Source organism: Amborella trichopoda, chromosome 13 (assembly GCF_054954075.1).
Source record: "Amborella trichopoda isolate Santa Cruz 75 chromosome 13, AtrichopodaSantaCruz75HAP2 v2.0, whole genome shotgun sequence".
NCBI classification, from domain to species: Eukaryota; Viridiplantae; Streptophyta; class Magnoliopsida; order Amborellales; family Amborellaceae; genus Amborella; species Amborella trichopoda.
Window position 1 is genome coordinate 36,912,024 of NC_142348.1, and position 25,866 is coordinate 36,937,889.

Sequence of the window (25,866 nt, forward strand, 5' to 3'; positions counted from 1 at the left end):
CGCTTTATTTCTTCGAAAGATAATATTCAAAGGGTAGGGAGCTAATTACATCTAAATGTTCCAAGTGAAACAGACAAATGTTGATGAGCTCGGTGGGTTTAAGAAGGACTGCAATAGGGAGTCGTAGAAGAGAGGATCGAAAGCTAAGCCTACAATTTCTATCAGATGCAAGTGAACCAGCCAACTCATTTGCTATGTTGAAATGTAATCCATTCACTCTGCAATAGATCAATGACATTGTCTGTAACATCAGCCAACCTCCACAGGAAAGGCTTATCTCCATGGGAGCATCTAATGAAATTCAAGGGATCCCTTTCAGCAATGAACAGGTCCCTGTATTTATGAAAGAATAACTTGGGCCGGTAAGAAGTGTTTTTGCCTTCTGTACAATTGGTGCCCTTGACCCCGCCAAACAAGCAGATACAAAATGATTGTTGCACAAGTGGTCGCTAACTCCAACCCCCACACCAAAGGGCCAAGTGTTGCCCAAAAACCTCCCATAAAAATTTAGCTTGGGGCTTCCTTCCAGTTGATTAGACAAGACAGCATGAATGTGCACTTTCTTGCCGCACTACTGGCCACAACCAACCACTCCCACACTGTGTCAAAGGCAGAATAACAGAAAAACTTCCAAACCAGAGCCCTAGAGATAATTAAACCTTGGATCCAGGTGCTCAATGCAATATCTAGAGATTTCCCTTTGAAAATTATTTTATTCATCTCAAGCAGGTCTTTTATAAGCTCAGTTCTATTTTAATACTCTGAATTTACCTTTAATAGCAAACTGTTATTTGCTCTTTCATAAAATTTTAAACTTTTATTGCTAGCCAAAGCTTTGAACAATAAAAGTATAAGTGAATGCATCCGAAGCCCAGGATTGTAGAGACTGATGAGATTGTTTAGATTATCTTAAAAAATAAAATAAAGAAAGAGAACAAATGACTTATGCACCGATTTCTACCACATGGAGCACTTGCTCTCATTTTCTTGTAGCAATCATAAAATGCCATAAAATTAATCCAGAATTTGTTTTCTATGATAAATTGAACTTAGTTGGTAAGGAACAATGTCAAAAAGCAAGGACACCAAAGGACTGTATAGATTCAAACACAACGTTGTCATAGAAATTCAAATCAGATGATGTATGCGGAATTGTGGATCAAGATGTACGGTATAAATAATTCGTGTTAACCAACAGGTTGAGTTTACACCACAAGCCAACAGCCCACAATTATTTCTGGATACTGATCTGGAAAGAACAAAGTTGAAAGATATTATCCAGTCACACATTCATCAAATGGCTCATTATGAGAAAAAGAGCTGAACATCCTTCAAAAGCTAATAAATTAAAGAATGTGGTTAGCTACGATCACATTCTATGTTGGTATACAGGATGCAATACTCTAACACTTACAATTGCCATCATACACAACTTAGAAAGACTGAAGAGAGCTCATGTATAAGACGGCAAGAAGACTTAACAAAAAAGTATTAAGCTACTATGCATTCAATAAGAAGTTATGGGTGCCCGACATGAACAAACACATGGTAGTTACTCAGCCCGAATACTTCAGAAAGCAAGGTATGTCAATGTTTTGATTGAAGGCAGAGTAATCTTGCAACATGTATACTGTTTCTAAAGATTTGTAAATGACAGAAACTATGCAAAAAAAACTAGGTAACAAAAGAGCTGCCAAAAGTGGCGATAGAGAATTACGTTCTCTCTAACTTCAATTTGTCAGATAAAAAAAAAGGTGGTGAATGATTTTCAAGGATGACAGAAAATTCAACAAGCAGAATTATGAGTTGCTCCTAACAGCCAACCATTTCTTTTAATCAGTGAAAAAATAAGTACTGCTCAATTTACGGGTTCAGACAACTCCAAATATTGGCAATTCTGACAGTAGTATTCATATATTGTCACTAACTTAAAAAAAGGCAGCTCAATTCATTCCAAGCCTTCAAGCATTTTTCCCCTATGTTAACATTTTTCCCCTATAACTTATAATCACTATGAGACATCAATTAAGCAGAAAATATAAATACAAGGCAAATAAACTTGGAAACAAAGACATGAAACATGTACAGCTTTACAAGTTTAACTTACCGCAGCTTTTGATGCATCTTGGGAAGCTAAGGCAACATCCAACAAGAGAAGGCATATATGCAGAGCAGTAGGCTGCACACATACAAAAGTAAAGTACTGAGCAGTGTTTGCAAAATCGAACCAGAAAAGTTAACCGGACATGGGCTCGGAAGCGGTTTAACCGGCCTAACCGGTAAACAGGCCGATTCAACTGTTTTAACCGGGCAAGTCCGGGACGGTCATAAAAGTTTTGAAAAAATAAAAAATATGCATAAAAAAAATCTACTAAAATACGAAAAATATATACAAAATAATTAAAACAAAATACATTCAAATGAAGTTAAAAACTAATTAAAAAATAGATTTTAACGAATCGATTTTTGAATTAAAGTGAGTATTAATGACAAAAACAAATTTTAATCTTTACCATAATGTAAAGAATATTAAAAAATGCATTACGAACCTTAGTTTTAGGAATTTATATACATTTTTTTGATTTTTTTTTTTTTTTACCGGTCGATCACCAAAACCACCCAAAACTGGAACCGGCCCGGTTCCGATCTAATCGGGCGGTTAGATCACCCGGTTTTTCTAACAATGGTATTGAGGAAATTGAAACAGGTCAACATGACATAGACAATAAAGGAAAACAGGAAAAACAAAATAGATGTAATGCAATTTGCATACTCAAGATCTGTATAGCAAGACAAGTCATACCTCATCAATGGGCTCTATGTTTTGATACAATGGCTCCAGAACTGATAGGGCAGTCGGATAATCTTTAAGATGGTAGAAAATAACTGCCTGCATTTCATAAATACAGTGGATATATAAAAACCAAATCTCTAACAATATCATAAACACTTGCAGAACTATTGTCTTTGCAACTTGTCACTTGTCTAAAATCTAAAGAACATGATGAGCATGTCAGGTAAAAGACAAAAACATACAATATTAAAGGTTGCTATGGAAGTATCATAGTCGTCAATATGGGCATCGGTGGTGGCAGTTGCTGTGAACTGATTTGCACAAGAATTACTTCCTTTAGATCCTGAAACAGCACTGCCTCCTAAGTTATTGGCCTCAACTTGCTCCCCAGATGATGGGGCAAGGTCATCGCTTCTCCTCTGTTCACAAGGAAACAGTAGTCCAACAGTGAAAACATACAAAAATGGTACAGCCTTTAAATAACTACATTAAAACTCACAAATCAATCAGCCCATAATGTCATTTTCACAGTGGGACGAGAAAACAACCTATATCCCCACTTCAGCAATTATTTTGTGGCAATTTATTCCCATATAAATTCTCAATTGCAAACATACATACTGGATAAAAAATGCATTTTTCATATTTATCTGGTCTGTAATTGCCCAAGCCCAACTTGCTAATGTCAAATCTGTATGGAACTCATGGTCAGATTGCTTTTTCCAAGAACAATACTTTGTTTCATTAGAACAACAAATCACTTTATTAGAAGCCCCAGAAATAATCAAGAAGTGTGTGCTAGGCTGAATGGGATGTCACAGATAGAAAATGAGATGGTGAATGCAGCATGGACTTAGAGAACACAAGTAATCTTGCATGTGTTCAAAATACTAGAACTAACATCATTACAGATTTTATGTGTAGATTCCAGTACGATTATGATGCGTTAACTGGAACAGTATGAAGATGGCGGTAGAAAGGTTATGACAAAATTACTCCTAAACATGTAAACCAATATGCAGATAAAGATTTAAGGAGAAGTATGAAAAAATTATATTCACATCCTTTAAACAGGCATTGGAACAAAATACCTAAGAATACTTGCAAAATAAAAACAACTAAAGACTTGCATACGAACCATGTCTACCCATTCTCATGCAATTACAAGACCCAAACGAAATCATATTAAATACAAAGAAATATCAAAACTGAGAAAAGCAATGCTTTTTTCATCATCATCAATTCATCATCATTATCATCCAAGCCTTATCCCAATTATTTAGGGTAAGCTACATGAATCATGTTCCTCCATTATTCTCTATCAGTAAGACCAAAGGTCACCATATCTTTTCTCACTACTTCTATCAATATCCTTTTGGACCCTCTCCATGCCCTTTTAGAGCCTTCCACTTGAACCAAATCACACCTCCTAAAACCGATGTTGTATTAGGTCTACACTACACATGGCCAGCCCACCTAAGTCTAGTTTTCCTCATCTTATCATCTATTGAAGCCACACCTAACTTCCCTCGTATGTATTCATTCTAAATTCTATCATTCCTTGTCTTGTCACTCATCCATGTCAGCTATACTCATTTTATGGATATGTTGTTTCTTGACTGCCCAACATTCCTTTTTATAAAACATGGCTGGTCTTATACCGTCCTATAGAACTTCCCCTTCAGTCTCAATGATATGTAGCTATTACATAAAACTTTGAATGCACATCTCCACTTCGCCCATTCAACTCTAATTCTATCTGCAACATCTTCTTCAATATCTCCATTCTCTTGGATTATCGACCCTAGATAATAGAAACAGTCTCTTTTAGGTATTTCTTGACAATGAATCTTAACTACTTCCTCGTTTCTACTACAGTTATTACTAAACTCGCAGATCATATATTCTATCTTAGTTCGGCTAATTTTAAAAAATTTAGATTCTAGAGCATCCATCTAACATTCTAACTTTGCGTTGATGTTGCCTCTAGTCTCATCAATCAAGACTCCGTCAACTGTGAACAACATCTACCACGACACCTCATCTTGTAGGTGCTTGGTTAACTCGTCCATAACCAAAACAAAAGAGATATAGGCTCAACTCTGACCCTTGATGTAAGCCTATCGTCCCTGAGAACTCACTTTTTTCCATGATTTTTATAATTTCCATGCTTTTGGCAGATCACATGCAGTATCTCTACATTTTTTATCGAGATATCTATCAGTTATGTCTCTAGGAAATGTAGGAAATTAGGAACGCTGTAAAACCATGACTCCATCATGCATTTGAAAACATGGTAAAATGGAAAAAAACAAAAACAAAACAACAAAAACAAAAAACAATAACAAAAAAAAAAACAAAGGATCAGTTCAATATATTAGGTGATGAGAAGAGATAATGTAGGAAGTAGCTCCATAGTCAGGTCATTAATCATAAAGGATGATTTGATAAAGGAAGCGTCCCCCTCACCCCCACCCAACCCCAAAGTAACAACAACTAAAAGACAGGCCATCCAAGTCAAAATATGCAAATACCCACAAACTTTATCATCTATTATCAAGCTAGGAAAAAAATGATCATGCATACATAATATTGCCACAGAAAGATATGGAGCCCCCGCCTCCCCCCCCCCAGGGTGGGCCAGGATGGGGGGTTGGTTCTCGCCCCCTAGGACCTAGTCAGGCATATATACATGAATGTGGGCTCCAAATGAATATATGTGTATCATTTATGCATATGTATGCATATACGCAGATACATGTATCCTCTCTCTCTCTCTCATTTGAGTGTGTTTTTGGTGTGCATAGATATGGAAAATCCTATAAATTGCCCATGAACGAATGCTACAGTAGTATCACCCATGAGCCAAAAGGCGAACAAGCGTCAGATTTTGATTGGATGGTTGAGTGTATTTCAGTCTATGAATTACTATTTTTTTCTAAAAATTTGTTTTATCTGAAATTTGGAGGGTAGTTGCGCCTCTAACTCGCGCACCCAATAAAATTTTAAAAAATATTTCATATGATTAAAAATGACCAAACTGCCCCTGTAACATCCAGGGGTAGTTTTGTCATTCTGAACTGTGTAATATTTTTTATTAGGTGTGAGGTGTTATGATGTACACGTAACCCCAAATTTCATGTCGAGCCCATTTATATAAAAATAAAATTAAAATATTACTACACACTCAACAGTTCCATTTTTTATTGAATGTTTGATCATCTTTAGACCCATGAGCGAAATTACTGCAAAATTTCACTCATAGTGAAACAATCTTCAAAAACCATGTCAGAGACATTTGTTTGACCCCAATTTTTAAACATACACCCTTTACATTTTAAAGAACAATCACAAAAAAGAAAAATTTAAAAATACCCCCCAGAAAGTATTTCTTAGCCCAATTAATAAAGACCGTCCATTTCAATTACGATGCTTAGATCTAGGCCTTAGAAAGACTTTCTTCCTTTTCCAAATTTTCTACATGGATTTGTTTTGGTTAGCAATGTTAAAAGAAAAAATTGATTTTGAGTTACTAATGGCCTAGATCTTAAAATTCACCAAATGAACGGTCAAGTTTCATTATTGGAGGGGGGGGGTCATTTCAACCATATATAAGGTGCAAATTGAATTTATTTATTTTATTTTTTTTGGAAGTAGTTGTTGGGATGAAGAGAGTGCCTATGCAAAATTTCGGGTCCTTTAGGGTACATTGTCTTTTCTCTTCTTTTTTTTGTGATTGTTCAGCAAAAAGAAAAAGTATATATTTAAAAATTAGGGTCAAACAAATAGGCCTAGCATGGTTTTTTAAGATTGTTTCATTATATATAGCATCAATCTTATACAGTATAAGTAAGGGCACACCTCAAAAGTTCATCAGAAAATGTTGTTCCAATGCTAGAAAACATTCCAATTGATCATCTTGACCTGGATTTGTATGATTATAAATAAAAAAAAAAGATTTCAAGTGATAAAAAATGGGGCACCTTGTGACATAATATCCGGCCCATCTGTTATCAAGTGTGTCAAGTGTTTCTAGATCTACTCAATACACTTTCGAGCTTTAAATTTCATAATTGGGGTTGGAAATAGATTTTCAAACCATCTTAAAAATTTCAATCATGAAAACTACATTTTTGTCAAAGTTTGTTGGTACACCTTAATCTGATTGTTTAAGGCTGCTACTTTATAAAAATTTTGTGCGTGTGTGAATTATAATTCAAAATAAAGATACTATATACAATATAATTCGGATGAGTGGCAAGACAAGAATAGAATAGAGAGCAATTTGGGGTAGCTCCAATAGGCAATAAAATGAGAGAAAGTAAACTTAGGTAGTCTAGTCACATACATGGTTGACCTAGAGTAACACCGGTTAGGAACAATATTTTGGTTCAAGTGGAATGCTCTAAGAGACCATGGGGAAGGCTCCAAAGGACATGGATGGAAGTAGTGAGAAAATGGGCTGACTAAGGGTATGGCACTTGATAGAGTGCAATGGCGGAACAGGATTCGTGTTGCCCACCCCAAAATTGAAGTATCATTAACATATGGCTAAATACGCTAGCTCATATCTCCATATCAATGTTTGTATGAATATCAAGTTTAAATGACCCAAAATATCCTCTTTATAGCCACTCTTGATAGTGCACAATGAATCCAATTAAGAAAGGTGTATGGTGATTTCTCAAACTTCTTGAACTTTTTTGATCTCAACAGAAATTGAGAAGTCCAAAGATTTTTTTTTTTTTGGTTTGGAGAACCATAATTGCCAGAAACTTGTAGGCAAGGTCACAGACCTAGTCCGAAACCTCGATCGCAAGATTCCAGCAAGGGATCTTGGATGGAACATGGATCCCTATATTGTGATCCTCGTTTCTAGTGAGTTAGAACTGTGGTTCTCTAGTGTAAGATGCAGTGTACATGATGTTTTCTCTACTTGACATTGATTCATATGCACTGATTTAGGTTTATGCCCAATGGTCATGTGAATCTAAATATAATTCGTGATCCCTTATATATCACTGTTGCGATTCCTACATCATGGAATCGAGGTTCCATATGACAAGGATCGAGCTCCCTTGATATAGGATCGTACGGACAGCGATCCTAACAACAAGGATGTTCCACCAATCCACAGTTCAGCAGATCCGAACCAATTCCTGTCCCCAGGAATGCACCCGAACCCAACAACCAATAACTATGTGGAGAACCCTAAAAAGAGTTTTGCAGGCTTAGAATTCCCCCCCCAAAAAACCAAAAACAAAAACCCTAAATTCTTTTACCCCCTTAAAATGGGGAGAAAGGTCTTAAATGCACCTGGCCAAAGGGCAATTTCAGCCCTCAAACAAGGGGGCACCCAGGCAGGAACTATAAGGCAATGGCTCCTAGAAGGCTTGCCTAGGACCAGCAGGCACTTACCAGCAGGTACTTAGGTGGCCAAGGTGACACAGTGCAGCAAACTAGGTGCTAAGCAGACCATTTTTTGCTTCATTGAAAACACTGCTAATCTCTTGCTTAGGGCCTACAATGGGCCGGTTGGCCTGCCCTAACATACTAGGGCCTGGCCGCAAAATGTGGTCCGAGGGCTAGGGCATCAAAGACTAACGATAGAGTCTGGCCCGGCACCGCCCTAACAAATCCAGGGCCTCTTGAGCTTGATCTGGATAGGTACTAAGGCCAAGGGCCGGGCTCCAGCCAGTCCTATAGGGCCTAGGACTAGGCTGACCCAGCCCATTGCCACCTCTACTTGCTTGTGATAGTCACTTGTTATTCTAACTTGCAAATATATTGCTTAAACTGGTATGAAATACAAAGTTACAAGATAGCTCATGATAGGTTTACCTGATCTAACAGAAGAAGGTTCCCACTAATACATTATTATAACAGAAAACATTAAATGCCAAATTTCCTACAGCATATAATATTTAGGGTGATGCCATCAAACTAAGCATCAAATTGCTTCATCCATTGTCCTGCTCCCAATGGGATTCATCATCAAGATTATTCGAAGTTTCAAAAGTCCCCCCTTTAAATATTTCAAGAATCACTTCATAAGCATAATATCCAGTCCTACATTTCAAAAAAGAAAAAAGAGCATAATATCCAATCCTCCAACTACAAAAAACAAAAAAAACTGTTTCGCAAGAGGTTCTTGTCCACAATTATTGGGAGCAGGGGAGAAATCTAGAGCAGGACAAGTTCATTGCTTGCCAGAAGTTCATTATAAGAAGTACCACGGGAGTGCCCATACAATAATAAAAAATACATAAAAATAAAATAAACTGAATAAAACAATTTAACAATTTTGATGGTTGAGTTCTCTTTCAATGTGGTCTAAAATGAGAATGTCCCCATTTCTTAACTCAAAGTTCTCCATGTATAACATTATGTAAGTCCAAAAATAAAGCCAACCAAAGGAGAGAGGAACTCTTCCTCAACAACATTTGCAGAGAGTGTTTCCAAGAAAATATGGAACGCGCTCCCAAAAGCACAGGAATGCATTTGGAATCACTTTCTGCTCCCAAACTGCAGAATCACGTTCCACGAGCAGTAGCGCCATATTAGATAGAAGATTCCACCAACTATGCTCTTAGTCATCAGTTGCATTTCCACATAACATGTCCTTTTAATCTCCAATCACAAACCTAAATAAATTGTCAACTTCAATTCAATACGTCCATTACAACCCCCCCCGCCAAACCAAAAACAAAAACAGAGAGAGAGATCAATGCCCATATAATGACTTTCTTTTTATTCTAATAATAAAACATGTTTCATTCAACTATCCAAAAAAAAAGAGAGAATTAAAATTAATTTTCAATAGGAAAGACGTCCCAAATGAAGGGCCTCTAATAACATACTGCCCTGTTTCCACAAGTGAAGACTTCCTACCCACCCTATCATTGGTCAAAGGAAGATTTCCTCGTTAGACGACCTCAAAACATGTATATTACATCATTGGACTCAAACATGAACATCACAACTGCAAGTCATCTGTTTTGACCACCCACTCAGCCCACCTAGTGACATCAAGACAATCCCTCACTGTAAATAAATAAATAAAAGGGAAAAATTTCATTAGCCAGCTCACTATCCAAATTTTAGCAGCTCCAATGATTATTCCAGATATTTGATCCACAAAAGCTGCTTCACAAACAATGAACTACCATCTTTATATACATAGCCCACGACCTTCCTCATTCAAAAGCCTGAATGCCTCCTCCCACATGACAAAATGGATCTCATGTCCTCCCCTACCCTCCTCGTAAAATTATGGACACGTTTTCTGAGTCCCCGAACTCAAATGTAGAAATTGCCCCCTCTTAATAATCCATTTCTGAAATGGATTTTGATCCTAAAATATATAATCTCTAACATGGAGATTATTAATATGTAAAAAATAAATAATTTAAAAACTAAAAATGATAAGTTTTTGGATTGTTAATATGTAAAAAATAAATAATTTAAAAACTAACAATGATAATTTTTGAAGGAAACGTTTAGACCATTCATTTTAATTATTATTATTTTTTTATTTTTTTGGGAGGGACCACCATTTACATCCATCTTTGGAATGGATGGTTTATGCCTTGGGGGCCGCCAATGTAGGCACGCATCCCACAACACATATAGCACTTTTCCGAAAATTATTGCAGCAAGTTCAAACTAGTCTGCCAACCAACGACCCAAACCCTCCTCTCCCCCCCCCCCCCCCCCCCCCCGCACAAACAAAAAGAAAAAAGAAAAAAGAAAAAAAAAAGACACACACACACAAACTGGCAGTTTTACAAGTAGTGAGTAATAAATAAGAATAAATGAAAGAGATTCTTCAAAAAGATCATACTAGAATACAAACAAACACTAGCTTTCTGGCATGCTACTCTTCACATTACTCTTTCAACCAACAAGGGCCCACATCAAGGCATTTGGATTGATGTACTCAAAGGAGGGACTCAATTTAGAAGTAGGAACTTCCAATAAAGTAAAGATCTCACTCCAGTACAAGATGGAGACATGCACATAGCTCAAATTTGTGAATTTCACCAAAACAACTATTCCACAACTATGTCCGCTCATCACTCAAGCACTCTGTTTCTTGGGGTATGGATACACAAGGGGGATCCCAATGTACTTACCCTTTATATACACATACATTTGAACGCAACATTAACATGCTTTATACTTAATGCTTAGTTCATCCTACAACTAGAATTTGTAGATTTCAGATACACAAACTTGGCTGAATATGATAGGAACCTAAGTAAAACCTCATGAAACATCTTTGACACAGTATACGTTTTTCTCACTTTTCATCATTCAAAAGAAGAATACAAAAAAAGAAAGAAGAAATCTTTGGCACCAAAATTCAGCATCCTCAAAGTTATCCCTGATTTACACTTACTAAAGCTACAATGTATATATCAGCTCATTAATTAAGGAAGAGGGTGCCCTGTAGAGAATCTACAGGGCAACAGTTTAGGGCAAAATAAACCTTTCAGAGCAAGCCGCTAGAACCTCACCAATGCCAATCCAACTTGAGTCCACTATCCATCATGTTAGGTTGCCTTACCACTAATTGCAATGAGAAATTGAAAACAAAGTAGCGAATATACCCTTGAAGAATCTAGATATCAGCCTCCCACTGCAAATCTAAGTAATCTAACCATGTTGTACTCAGCACACTAAACCCAACAAGGATTGTTTCTGTAGTAACCTTCACATATTTGGTGTTCCACTATGGCTGCTTAGTGTGTGGCTTATCACACCGCAACTATTCTAAGTCCGTACAGTCTTTCTGCAGTTCCAGATCACTCTTCAGCTGTGACCCCCAAAGCAAACGCATCCGCAATTAAACCTTGAAGTTCACTTTCATTCATTGAACTTTTACCATCATGACTCAACTAACCAAACTGATTCTATAACTCCTCTCTTTGCTTGTCCTTTTATGGATAACTTTATCGTCTCTATGCTAGTGCTGCATTTCTAATGCAATCCAACAACCTGTGTTGGCATCTCATACATAACTACAGTTTTTATCGTCTTTTTTTACTCAACAAACTAAACCCAACAATGATTGGCTCTGTAGTAACCGTTTTATCTTCTTTTTGCACTCAACACACTAAACTCAATAATGATTCAGTATGTAGTAACCTTTACGCATTTGGTCTTACAATCTTTTCTGCAGTTCCATATCAGGCATCAACTGCAACCCCCAAAGCAAACCCATCTGTAGTTAAACCTTGTGGTTCACTTTCATCGAACTTTTAACGGTCATGACTCAACTGAACAATAGTGATTCTATAACTCCTCTGGATGCTTTTACTTTTATGGGTAACTTTATCCTCGGTATGCTAGTGATGCATTTCTGCTGCACTCGAACTACCCATGTTGACATCTCATACATAACTGCAGATTTATCTTTTCTTTGGTTGCCTCAAATCTGCCTGTGATGACTGATCTCACTAACAGCAATTCACTTTCATAATTGTCTTGTCACTGAGACCTTACACACCAGAGTTTCTTCAGGTCCTCATAGAGTCGTAGGGCAATAATTGAAGACCATAGTTAACAGGATATGGATCAGGACTGGTTCCAGGATCGGATTGGGAGTGAGGGATCATGAAAAGCTAGGTGGTCTCTAGGTTTAAGATCATTGTCCATACACCCAAAATTTAGGCATCGAGATCTCAATATATTGGGGAGCTCGAACCGAAATTCTAGGGATCAAATGATACAGGTTCGAGTTCCTTCCTGTTAAAAATCAAGGTCCTCGATGGCAATTAACTAGGGTTCCCTAGGTCAGGAATGCAATTCGTATAATATTATAAATAATTAATGAAGGTCTTAAAGTTTCAAGATTTTATTGAAAAATGTAAGATATCCAATCATTCTGTAATAATTTAATATTATGTACTCCTTTAGGTGTAGTTTATATAATATGTAGTAAACAATTTAAAAAAATATAATTGGAAACTAAAAAAAAAAAAGAAAACAGGATCATTATGTAATATTATAATTCTTGCACTCTTTGAGTAAAGTTTATGACTTAATTTAATGCAATAACAACCATGGCCATCCTTCTTTGTTAAATAAAAAAGTATTAAGAAAAGTATTAAGTTGAAACTCAAGGTAACTCGTAAACTGTTAAAGAACCCACCCACAAAGGGATAATCTACCACCATCAGAAATTCTGTGTGAACAAAACATGTTAACTAATTATGCAAAATAATCCTTACTTAGCATTAAATTGAAGCTCAAGGTTCGAACTTGTGACCTATTAAAGAGGGCAAGAGGGACACTAAAGTCTACTACTGCAGGAATCTTGATCCAACATTGGAGGAACCTCAGTTCAGTTTACCTATGAACCCTCAGATATGATGCAAAGTAACATGGATCCCATGTAACTCAGGATCTAGATGGCCAATAGGAATGAACAAGATCCTAATGTTTAAAAACAACAGATGCGCAAGATTCCCCTCCTGGAGCGTAGAATCAAGCTTCCGTAGTGGGATGAACCCCTTGGTTGGGAGGTCCTAATAACTATACTGTAGACATCATTGCTTCTCAATAAACACTGCCTAAAGCATGCAGCATGATAAGGCATGCACCTCAAGAGGGTTGGAGAAGCTTCACAACAGCCTTCTTGAGGAACCATACGGCTTAAAACTAAGTCGAATGTTTTGCAAGGTGTTCAAGACCACTTCTAGGAAAATGGTGGCAATGAATATTTCACGTAATAGTTCAATATATTTGTTAATTCTGTGCATATAAACTTACGTTAGTGTTATCACATCACTTCCACCCCTAGTTACTAGACACGCCAATACATGTGGCAATTCCACTCCAAAATATTGCTCGAACGCTTTGGGTGAGGGATCTCAATTATAAGATTTTTTGATATCAGTCTCCACTCTTAAGGATCGTGATCCTAATAGTGGAACTTTTGAACATGAATAAGTGAAGTACTATACAAGTCACATAAAGCTATCCAATAACCAATCTTGTGACTCCAGTTACAATAAGATCCCAGAACATTGGGATCAAGATCCCAAAAACAGCTGGGACCGAGATCCATGAAATATGCATTGTACAGTACTCCCTACTGTGGGGATCTTCCCAACTCATTCCAAACCCTGCTCTAGATTCCAAGAATTGTCAAAAATTTAAAAAAAAGAATTGTTTATCACACAAAGAAGTATAGCCAATTTGATTGTTAAAAATGAGTAAAATAGGATTAGTGCAGAAAAACATATGGGATTGTATACTTTGAGACCATTTATTTTTAGTACAAGGTCACAATCACTTCTAGCCATTGGATGTGAAATCCAATAGATGAAAGTTTGTCACAATTCGAGAAATTTAATTTTGGACTCTGTGCTCAAACAATGACACATCCACAACCACCTGCTTTCAAATCTAATGGTCAATGATAATTATGACCTCCTTGTATCAAAATAAAATGGTCTCATTGTATACATTTCCAAAACATATTTGTCACATACATCCATGATTGAGATGTTTTGAAGAAATAAGCATCATCCTAAAAAAATATGCCATATTTCACCATTCATGACCTCCTTGTATCAAAAGAAAATGGTCCCATTGTATAATTCCAAAACACATTTGTCAATTTCCAAAACATATTTGTCACATACATCGATGATTATTTCTCACATATATCCATGATTATGATGTGTTTGAAGAAATAACCAGCATCCTGCCATATTTCACCATTCAGTAACAACATGATAAATGTAACATCATTTTCACTAGAGAAGATTCATGCAAAATCTTTTCTTTTTTTTTTCCTCATGGGGAATGTTTATAAAACAAATAAAAAAAGAGAAAAAACTGAAGGGAAAGGTTTCTATACTTCCCTACAAGATAGAAGATCTATGCTTCCCCTACCATCCAGCCGTTCAATTTTGATTAAGTGAGTCACTCATCGTTTGATCTTAGATCCGACGCCTCAGAGCATTATATTTTTAATGTTTTTTATAAAATTGAATGAATATGAAATTTGGTACATGCCATCTTCTCATTGGGGCGCACCTACAAAAAATATTGAAAATAATTTTTTCGATAAAATTTAATGATCAAAATACTCCTTGAAAGTTTCAAGGGGAGTTTGGTCATTTTATTTCATTGGGAATATTTGTTTTATATTTTCTACAAGTGCGAGTTTAATAGAGGATTGGACGCCCAAAATTTGGTGTCAAAATAGTTTATAGAAAAAAAAAAAAAAATTGTGTAGAGGCATGACATTGTGATTGGGGCAATCTTAGCCCTCCATTCAGAATGGAGGGTTGGACAAGGGGAATTATATAAGTTTTATGTTGTAGGAGAAGCATAGAAAGCTTGCCCAAAACTGAAAAGATATCAAAATGCACTTTACATCTTTCTCATGGGTAGACAGAAAATGTGTGCTGCAACAGACAAGGCACTTTACCACCAAAGCACTCAAATAAAATCGCTTTAAAGGAGAGAGTAAAGAAGAGAAAGAAAAACATATAAGGCAGTGTGCAGATACTAAAACGCCACTTGCCTTAGCTCGTTTTAGTACTTCAAGCAACTTCTTCAAATCAGAACAACCATTGTGGAAGTATTCTGTGATGGCAATATTGAGGACAACCTGCAAAGGCAACATCCATCCAAAGGATTCAGCCATAACTAAAATTTCAATGATAAAAGATAATTCATCAAAGTTTCCAACTTTAACAATAAATTAGTATCACCAATCCATAAGCCAGCATTTTTATGTAGTATGAAGTTTCAAACATTTCATAAGAGCTAAGCTCTCAAAAGGTAGACAATGCCAAATTACTAAGAGAAGAAGACGAGCCATCTAGCATTTCCCATGCTCCAACTCCTGGAGAAATTCATAACACCCGTTGTACCCCAATGGATTATCTCCATCTTGCTCATCATTCCCAGAACATGCAATACCCATCCATTTTATGCCTAGAAAAAACATGACAGATGTTCTGCAACTACGTAAACCACATATATGAATAGCATTATTCTACACATAGAAATAACATCACAGTATGCAGGTACCCATTAGAAATTATTCATTGGAACACGTGAAGCTATTGCAAGCTTTTGCCTTCGTTTTGAAACACCCACCCAGTGTTTTAAAAAATGGACCGCTCAGGGCCTGGGCCGCCGCCAAGCGGTTCAGAAGGCCTGGGTGCATTGCCCAAGCCGAGGCGGCCAAATTAGGAGGATATCCATGGGCGCCCACCTAGGCGCCCACCTGAACCCGCCTAGGCGCCCGCCCAAGGGTGTAAATGAGGCTCCTTAGGGTATATTTGGATCATTTTTTTAATACTAATGGGGCAAAATTGTGGGTTTTAGGTTCATTTGAAACGTAAAACCCATTAAAGGTTATTTTAAAGATAGAAGACCAAAAAAAAAAAAAAATTCTACTGGACCCCCACCCCCCTCCCATCCCGACCGCCTAAGTGCCGCCTAGCGCTCTTTTTGAAACACTGCACCCACGATACATAAAAGACGACTTTATATATATAATACTCATATGAGATGAAGTATTTAACATTTAGGCCACTTGCAACTAATCCAACTCAAGACCATGTTTTTTATGGGTATTTTGAAATTAAATTAAAAGATATGAGTACAGTGTTAAATTATTCATCTCTCATAGGTAATTTGATAAATTTCCAATCCATGTATATATAGACATACAAAAACACACATGATATACATACATATAAATATATAGATAGAGAGAGAGAGAGAGACGTTGCAAAAGCCCTCTAAAATGAGGGTTTTGACATTTTATATATATATATATAGAGAGAGAGAGAGAGACGTTGCAAAAGCCTCTAAAATGAGGGTTTTGACAAGACTTGGCCACTACGAGGGTAGCAAAGCACTCTTTTAGTTTTAGAGTGCTTCGCAACAGCAAAAAGCCCTCTAAATTGAGTAATGATGGAATCCATCTTAAACCAACCTCCCATCCGCTGCCTTAGTGGAGCCCACAGATGTATTGGCCCGTAAAAGTCTATGGCTGGCGAATGAGCAGAAGAAAGCATTCCCAAAAACAACTATTCCATTTTTTGAACTCCACCGATTCGTGAGTGGTCAACTCTTAGCCAATAATTTGACCTTGAACCAACTTGCCCTGTCATAGTAGTGAGCGCTTTGACTGCTATAGAGAAGCAAATGCTAGGAATTCTGGGGAGAAGCCAATTGATGGACTCAATGAACCCCAAAGGGGCGAGGAAGGTGTAGGCTCTGTCTCAGCAATGGTTCCGAACCAATTGAATGAGTTCTGATTATGAGGGCCGGCCTGAGCTGAAAAGAGATGTTTCAAAGCTTAGAAGGTACTAGCAAGGAAGCCAAAACGCACTCTGATTTACAACTGTGAGAAAGCAAGCTATAAATTGATAGTGAGAATGCCACTGATGAGGCAGAGGTGCCAGGGAACGGACCAGCAGAAACTATGCCTTGAATGGAGTGAGCCAAGGCAAGGAATCAATAAAGAGAGAGAATCCATGGTGTCTAATGAGGTTAGAGATATGATTTGAAGGGAGTACGCACTCAAGCAAGAATAAGCACCTTTTATTCAACATCATTTGAAAAGCTCAACCCATGTAATCAAGTCAAGTAGCATTCACTTATATGTATATACAAGCACACACATGCGCGAGTATAAGCGCTTTTTATAAAGTATAGGCGCTTTTTATTCAACATCATTTGAAGCTTTGCTTTGAAACCTCGGCCCATTCAATCAAATCAGCTAGCATTTGCATGTATACAGACACCTATGCACACACACATAAAAACACAAATATATATATATATATATATATTATATAGTAGAGCACATTTGAGATGTCGTATCAGTCCAGTGGTTGGATGGGTCAAAACAGCTAGCCACGCATTTTGATATGTTTTTTTTACCACTGGCTATAGCAGAGTTTGTGTATACTGCCATTAAATACAGCTAAAACCACAGAATGAGTAGGACATTACCAAAAAAATATCCACCTACATCCAAGTCCTAGTCTATACCCCAAATTTCATTGAGATTATAGACATTGTGAACCTAAAAATGATTATCATATCTCATCCTCTGCATTGGCATCAGGGTCAATGAATCTAAGTGAAGGACCAAAAAACATGGATCCAAAGACAATATGTGCATTGCACAAACAATAAGATAATAATAGCTACCTACATGACATGTATGTCAGAATAAATAGTAATTCTAGGTTAGTGAGCAACATGATAAGCTGCTAAATGCTTTACATAACTGAAATATACAAACTTGTATCATCTGACGTCCGCTACAACACCTGTACATAGATTTTACAGGCTAATCATGGGAGTCAACACATGGGCCATCATGCCCTCCTTGGGGCAATGGAGAGAGATCAATTCACCCCTCACAAGGATTCATATATTGCCCATGTCAATGCTCATGACTATCATCAGATATCAACAATCACAGGTGGTCAGGGTGGAAGGTGCCACGATGTGATGTCTTGGGTTCCATTCCCCTTGTTAACATTCACAAAAAGAAAAAAAAGGGAGAAAACAATGTCATGTTTCATAGGCAAGGGAGAAAATGAGAGGATGTAAACCTAAAAGCAATAGCACTAGATCAATAAAGGATTCCTATCTTCCCATTATTTCAGCAAAAGGAACATCATTGTCGACCAATTTGTTCAGCTGTTCATGAAGAAAAAGCAATTAGACTACACCAATTAAGAGTCATATCCATTTTACATTCCATGGGTATGAAATAAATTGTTACATGTGTCTCCACTAGAAAACAGAAAAGATCCAATCGCTAAATGATGTAGTCAATGGATAGTAAAAAAGGAGAGGAATCCATAAGAATCTTTGTTAGTATGTGTTGAACATGGGTATGGCACCCAAACAAAAGAATCCATGTAATATAGCATTCAGAATAGACAACAAATTCCCAAAACTACCAAGATAGATAAGTTGCAAATCAAATCTTTCTCATATCATGTTTTGTCTCTAAAGTTCCTCGTCAAGCTAATATTGTCCAGTTGTCAACTAAAGATTGTTTTCGAGTGTTGTCTCATAAATTAACCTCTTTCTTTTTTCCAAGCTATAAATTAACCTCCTTTTTTTTTCCCCTAGAGATAGCATCAACACGAAGTTAGAACTTTCGCGGGATGCTCCAAAATCTAAAGGTTTTTAAATTAACTGGACCAAGACAGAATATATGGAATGCATGTTTAGTAATAACAAGAGTAGAAACATGTCTAGTAATAGCAAGAAGTACCTAAAGCAGATTAGTTTCAAACTTTCAATATCTTGGGTCGATAGAATTAAGGCATGAGAAAGGAGAGATTGAGGAAGATGCCGCTCGCAGAATTCGAGTTGGGTAAGCAAAGTGGAGCTAGGCTTTTGGACTCTTATGTGATCATCGCATATCAATGAAACTGAAATGGAAGTTCTACAGAACGACTATAAGACCAACCATGCTTTATGGGATGGAATGTTGGACTGTCAAGAAGCGACGAGTCCATAGAATGATGTAGCTGAGATGAGGATGTTGAGATAGATGATTGGCAAGACAAGAAAGCATAAAATTTAAAATTAATACATCCGAGAGAACTTAGGGACTGGACATGCTCCAATAAATGATAAGATGAGGGAAAGTCGACTTAGATGGATTGGCCATCTGCAACGTCGACCTAGATCAGCACCAATTAGGATGGACGATTTTGTTCCATTGATAGAGCAGAATGGAGGAACATAATTTGTATAGCCAACCCTAAATAGTTGGAATAAGGGTCGGATGATGATGATGATGTTATAATTTAACATCTGTTTCCCATTAACTCATGTTTTGTCAATGATTGTGGTTAAACTTACAACCAAATTTATATTTTGAAAAATAATTCTGATCAACTCTTCTCGCAGATTTATGGTTCAACAGAAACATCCACGTATAACAAGAAAACAGAAAGTATCTTAAAGGAACAAGTTTAATGCAAATAAAGGCTATTTACCCAAAAGGAAAAAAAAAAAAAGTGGCATAGACCGTTAAGTGTGCCATTCAGCAGGCAAAGCTGAGGACTAATATTAGGGGCTAAATTAGTCATGTCAATGAACATACCACCGTCCAATAAAATGAAATATTAAAATGAGAAAAGGACAACCACCGCAAGTAGAGAATTCATCTAAAAAACTCATTAAAATCTAAACTTTTAATAACTTAAAACAGTAAGCTGCATCCTCAACATTTACGCAAAGTAAAAGAAGTGTCCTCTTATTTTATGAACCAACAAACTTGGGGCACAAGAGGATAACAAAAAGAGATTTCATAAATGTTCTTCAATAAGGAGGGGAAAAAAAGATATTGTAACTGTTGTATGTGCTTATGCCCCAGTAAGAGTAACAGGTATAAGAAGTCTAGTGGGAATGTATCCTCCATCATTTGCATTTGTTATCGAAACACAGAGGACACCAACTTAATGAGTAGAAGACACAAACCCCAAGTAGGAAATCAAGCAATCTCAAAGATACCAACAATATTTGCCAGAAAAAAAATGGAGAGATAGAACATAATAAGAGCGAAAAAAAAGAAAAAAAAGACAAAAAAAAAGAAGCAAAATGAGCCATCTTTATAATATAAGAAATGCAATAAATAGTATAGCATACAAAGTCTAACCCTATCTAAAGCTTCTGACCTGAAAACCAAAAACAAGCATCTAGAAGCAAGGGTTCATCAAAATCAATCCATTACTACATGAAAAACTCATTAGTAAAGGAAAGGGCAAAAGCAAAGGCACCTTTAGATCACCATCTTTCTTCTGTAAAAGCTGGTTCAAAGCATCGAGACATTCCTGATATCGCCTCGACTGAAAAAGAATAGAAGCCTCCTTAGCCATGCCCGCTGTTACAGAGAGGTTCCCATCCTCATCAGAAGAACCATCCCTATTTAAAGATTGCAGAGACTCTTTAGAATCCATGGATAGCGCAGATCAACCTCTCCAAAAACCCCTATCAAAACAGCCCCGTGTGGGCGAAACCCTCAGAAGACAGAGCAGCAATGGAAATCTGGTTCAGATGCGCATTCTAGAGAGACAAAAAGAGTGTGGAGATTTTGAGAGAGGATAGTAGGGGTTAAGGCGCTCAGGGACCAGGGGTTCGAAGGCGTTTGCAGCGAGCAGCAGTGAGTGTTTCCCCCCCTAAATCTTCCATTTTCTTTTGTTTTAGCTTTGGGCGCAAGGGTCGGCTAAGCTGGTGAAGATAGAAAGAAAGAGACTTCGTTTTCCTTTTTGGTTGGGCACCTGTGAATTGTGGGGTGGGTCTCTTGCTCTGGTCGGGGGGTGCCGGTTTCTTTCTAGCTTTCGGAATGAGAGCATGGGGTTCTGTGATTTAAAGGGATTTCAGAGAGACGATGGGCCTTTAGATTTTAGATTTGGAACAGCGTCGGAATCGGGGTTTGCACGAGCCACGGCAGGGATTTTTGGGGGCGCCATGCCCCATATGCCCTAGGCCTTCCCTCACTCGACGTAGTATCCTGCCCTACGATCTAATGATTAGAGCCGACTAGAACTAGGACTCGACAGGTAGATGGACCTTACGTTTGGGTATGAGTCCAAATTTTAGACCCGAGTACTATAGTATAAGTCTAAATTATAGATCCGAATATTATACGGATCTAGATCTGGGTCCAACCGAACCTAACTCGCACTCATTGTCATAGGATATATGATGGAAATAATGTGTCTTTAGGTATGAGCTAGGTATTTATATTGCCACAATATTGATAATATTTACAGTATTATTAGAAAAAAAAAAAAACAAAACATAAGAAGCTCATAATCATAGGATATATGATAATAAAAAAAGATTTTTTTTAAAAAAAACTCATAGTTATAATGTGGCAATGGATCTTATCAAATCCGGTCCCACTATGAGTCCAAATTTTGAACACAATACTATTTAGGTCCAAATCCAGCCTAACCCGACCTGTATCCGACCCTTTGCCTCTTAGAAAATAATCTCTTTGAGTTCACGATGTAATACCCCATCTACCCCAAATGTAGCGTACCCTTTCTTTGGGTTGTCCATTCGTGTTTACTTGTTATTTTTTTCATTGAATTTCATTTTTTCTCTTCTTATTGATTACAAGGATGAACGCGCCATAACAAGTTGCTTTTTAAAAACCCCTCTAAAACTGACAAAATTGTTTTGATCGTCCTTCTTTTAAAAAACCGAGGTTTGCCTACAAAGTACAAATAAACTATTTATCTTTTGTACCTAGAGGTCAGGATCATTTTTGTTCTTTAAGTATCAAAATGGGTGGTTGTAAGAGTATTATTGAGTAGACACAAAGTTTTAAAAAATTGATTTCTGAGTAGACACAAAGTTTTTAAAAAATGAATTCTCGGATTTCGTGACTCACTCTAAACCATCCAATTTGACATCTAATGAGTAAGAATGATTGTGACCTCCATGTACAAACGATAAATTGTGTCTTTATGGACAATCCCATATAAGAGTGTGAGAAGAAAGCTCCCATCTACTTAAAATGCCGCTTGTTTCATTGAAGATATGCCAAAGCATATATTGAATATATGCATGCACCAATTAATGGCATTCATCTAGTGACCTACTCGATCGAACATTCCCACGAGCATTAATCAGCAATTTAAGTCCTTATAACAGGGCGGGAACTTCTACCTCGATTGCTGAACAAACGCCACATGGACCTGAGCAAGTGTATATATAAGTTCCTTGATGATTCCTCCGAATTCCGCTCACCCTACCAAACTTGGACTTTCAAGAGAATTGCCATCAATATTTAATGATACACACCTTTGTGGTGGTGGAACGATCTCCGATTTCTCTGGTTCTTCCAAGCTCTCATCTTAACCATCTCGCATTCTTAGATCCCTTTTCCTCACTTAGCAACACTAGCTTTGTTATCAATCGTCACTAAAATTTTGATATCATTGCTACATCAGCCATCACAATACCTTTAAATCTTGTATTCTTGCATTCTTTCCAAATTTGTCAAACCAGGGCATCAAATAGAAGGCAGCAGCATACCAATCTTTCCAATGATCATATCAAGCGTAAATTAAGGAGCTATGCTACGATTGTGAAAGCAACCCACTGCATTCCAGTAAGCTTGAAAGCCAATTTTATAGCTCCCTTGTGAGTGAGCAATGCAAGTAAAGATCTTCAAGATCCTCACTTTCTTTTCATGTTAGATGTTGGTTAGAACATTACCTTTTCTCTTGAGCTTGTCAACAGTAAGCAACTTACCAAGGCCTAAACTCCATGTGTAATATTGAACTTTATGCGAAGTGGGGAGTTCCTGTACGTGGGTTGTCACAGAATCGAAGGGTACGAATATGCTGTAGAGTTCAACCGATAGGGTGACCTAACTGAGAATTCTCCATTAGAATTGACCTTCATATTGTTTAATCCATTTTAGTTAGATATTAGAGGAAACATTGCAGCCTCTCCATATGCCATATGTATTGCTAAATAAAGAGATCTAGTAATCCTTTGTTATATATGATCGAAAAATCGTATAGCACGAATCCCTGATCCTTGGGTCGTTTCCTTATTTACTGCTCATTGATTTGTCAAATTTTGGGAGTCTTCAGGGAACTCCATGTGCAAAATTTTATCACCAATTTTATGATATTGTTCCCCTTTACCTATCATTTTTTTAGTGTTTCTTTGAATGAGGGATCTTAGAGCAAGTAATATCTCTCCAAACTCTTTCGAGGATTTAGGCAGCCTCTAACTCTGCCACCTACCTGCTATTGGTGATACTTAGACTATACCACTTGTTTCCATAGTTTATCACCCTCCCTATAGTATCTCCACCACCATTTAGTAATTAGGGTAGAGTTCATGAGTCTTTGATTCCCAAGCCACCAAGTTTATTTGGTATACATACTTTTGTCTCAAGCTATCAAATGAAAGTTTCTACTCTCTTCATTGGGGAGTTATTCATTATTGTTTCGAGTATCTTGGTCACTTGGTTTTGCATTCTAAATAGTGAAATATAATAAAACTTGTATATTACATAGAGTTGATTTGATCAAAATTACTCTTCCACCAAGTGATAAATATTTTGATATTCAGGAGTCCAAATTTACTTGAAGTCTTTCAATGAGAAGATATTGGGCTGATCTGCAAATGACGGTCCATCAAAGGGAGGCCAAGGTATATGCATAGTAAATTATCAACTACACATCCCATGATCGCACATTGATCATACCTAATAGCTCTCCTAATTTAATCTATTTTTAGGCTTTCCATGTACCCTTATGGAAGTAGTTCTCAACCAATTTTTGTACATGTGTGTGTGGGAGATGGAAGAGAGATTAAGATAGGGCAGTTTGATTTTAATCAGGAAAATTAGCTTGTAATAAAACTAGCTAATGACATTTGTATTGTAGATACCCCCTCCAAATTTGAGAGTTCTATCACCCTAGGGACCACACTAGCTTCATACACCATAGGACCATCCAAATATTCCACAATACCAAAAAATATTCAAAATTTGTTTGACTGGAGTTCGTATAGGTCCAAAATAGCTGAAATCTTACAAAATCACAAGATCTCATAAGAAATCAAGATATTAGAAATTGATTATGTTCTAGCGATGCAATATATGTCGTTGGACCTATTGAGCCCAATGCATAGTGTTGTTGACCATTCAATTGCTTAGATTGAGCTAGGTGTCCATGTTTTGGTTTTCCAAATGATTTTTTTGTAATGGGGGCTCTTCGGTCAGTTTTAGGGGACTCCTAGCAAAGGAAACCTGACATGTAGCCTCTACAATGCCAGTCTTATAAATGCCTTAGTCAAACCCTAAACCCTCGGCAACTCAAGGAAAATCTTCTTAAGCCCTAAGCCAAGCAAAACCTAAACCCCATGCAACTCAACCAATCCTAGAAGAAGATCATTCCTTCTAGACCTAGGCGATCATTGCTTGACATCTCTCCCTAGAAGTCCGAGAAGGCTTCTAGTTTAGTAACCTTCAAGGAGAAAGGAGAAGTGACATGCCCCATCATGTCAGATCCGGGCCCTAACTCTAGGTATCGTGCCAAAGGGCTAGCCTGTAAGTATTTTCATATTCTATTTCCTTCATTATTAATCTTTTTACTTTCTGTAAAATATTTCAAAACTCCTCATGGATATTACACAAGTCTGAGCCAACCGACAATATGCGAGAAAGAGGTCTCCTTCGAGACTAATTCCTCACATATTGGAATTTGACGGGACACATCTCTAAAAAGATTTTAAATTACCGAGTTTTTGCACAAATTCGAACGAAATGGACTTCACGTAGTATGTTTCATCTAGATTTTATGTGTAAACAGTTTGGTGTCACCGTGGGTCCGTTAAGCTCAATTTGTAAAACCCCGTTAGAAACACCCCTAAAACTACACTTTAGGGGCATTTTTTGACAGACCAGAAAACTAGTAATCAGGAAATAGGAAACAACAGGGGGTATAGAAAGAGATCAGTAATACCGATGCATAATGTGGTGCAAAGACTGTATGGCTTAGTAGCGCAATAGGCATCGCTATTGTTTTTCTTACTCAGCTTTTGTTGATCTTTAGTGCGGACGTGACGGTGTGTTTGATCTCTTGTTTTTATGGAATTTGGTCACTGTTTAGGGTATCTCTTTTTGTTTTCATTTTTCGTCATTTTGCTCAATAAAGTCTACCTCTAGTCATTGTTGTAGTGCATCAACGACAAACTACAACGTCCCTTTCTAGGGTGGCCCTGATCTACTTTTCTCTGATCTCTATTATCTTGGAGCCGATAGTCTGATGATATAAAATGGTTCTGTAATTGCATCCAACATTGCTTTAGACCGAACCTGGAAGCACCAGAGCCTGCTAGGAGTTCACGAGCTCTAGTGGAGCCCAACAAGTTCTTAGCGATGCATAGTGTGTCACTGGTGTCAGAGGTTCCGGCATCTCCGATAGGCCCTGTAGTTTCCGGTCAACAACTCCTCTTTCTGTCTCCACTTTGTAATTAGTTGAAACGTAAAAAACAAAAACTAAAAATAAATAAAAAAT

At 37.2% G+C, this 25,866-nt stretch overlaps 1 protein-coding gene across 1 annotated transcript in view; it reads right to left on the reverse strand.

Moving 5' to 3' along the window:
• The window catches only part of LOC18446342 (Tetratricopeptide repeat (TPR)-like superfamily protein), a 28,924-nt gene extending 7,811 nt beyond the window's left edge, over positions 1–21,113 (reverse strand). Inside the window, exons 1-5 of the mRNA XM_006856462.4 lie at positions 20,593–21,113; positions 15,339–15,425; positions 3,037–3,213; positions 2,804–2,890; positions 2,108–2,179 (exon numbers count right to left, since the gene is read on the reverse strand). Of these exons, the coding sequence (XP_006856524.1) occupies positions 2,108–2,179; positions 2,804–2,890; positions 3,037–3,213; positions 15,339–15,425; positions 20,593–20,772 (603 nt within the window). The 5' untranslated portion in view covers positions 20,773–21,113. The remainder of the gene's footprint in view (positions 1–2,107; positions 2,180–2,803; positions 2,891–3,036; positions 3,214–15,338; positions 15,426–20,592) is intronic.
• Between the last annotated feature and the right edge of the window lie 4,753 nt (positions 21,114–25,866).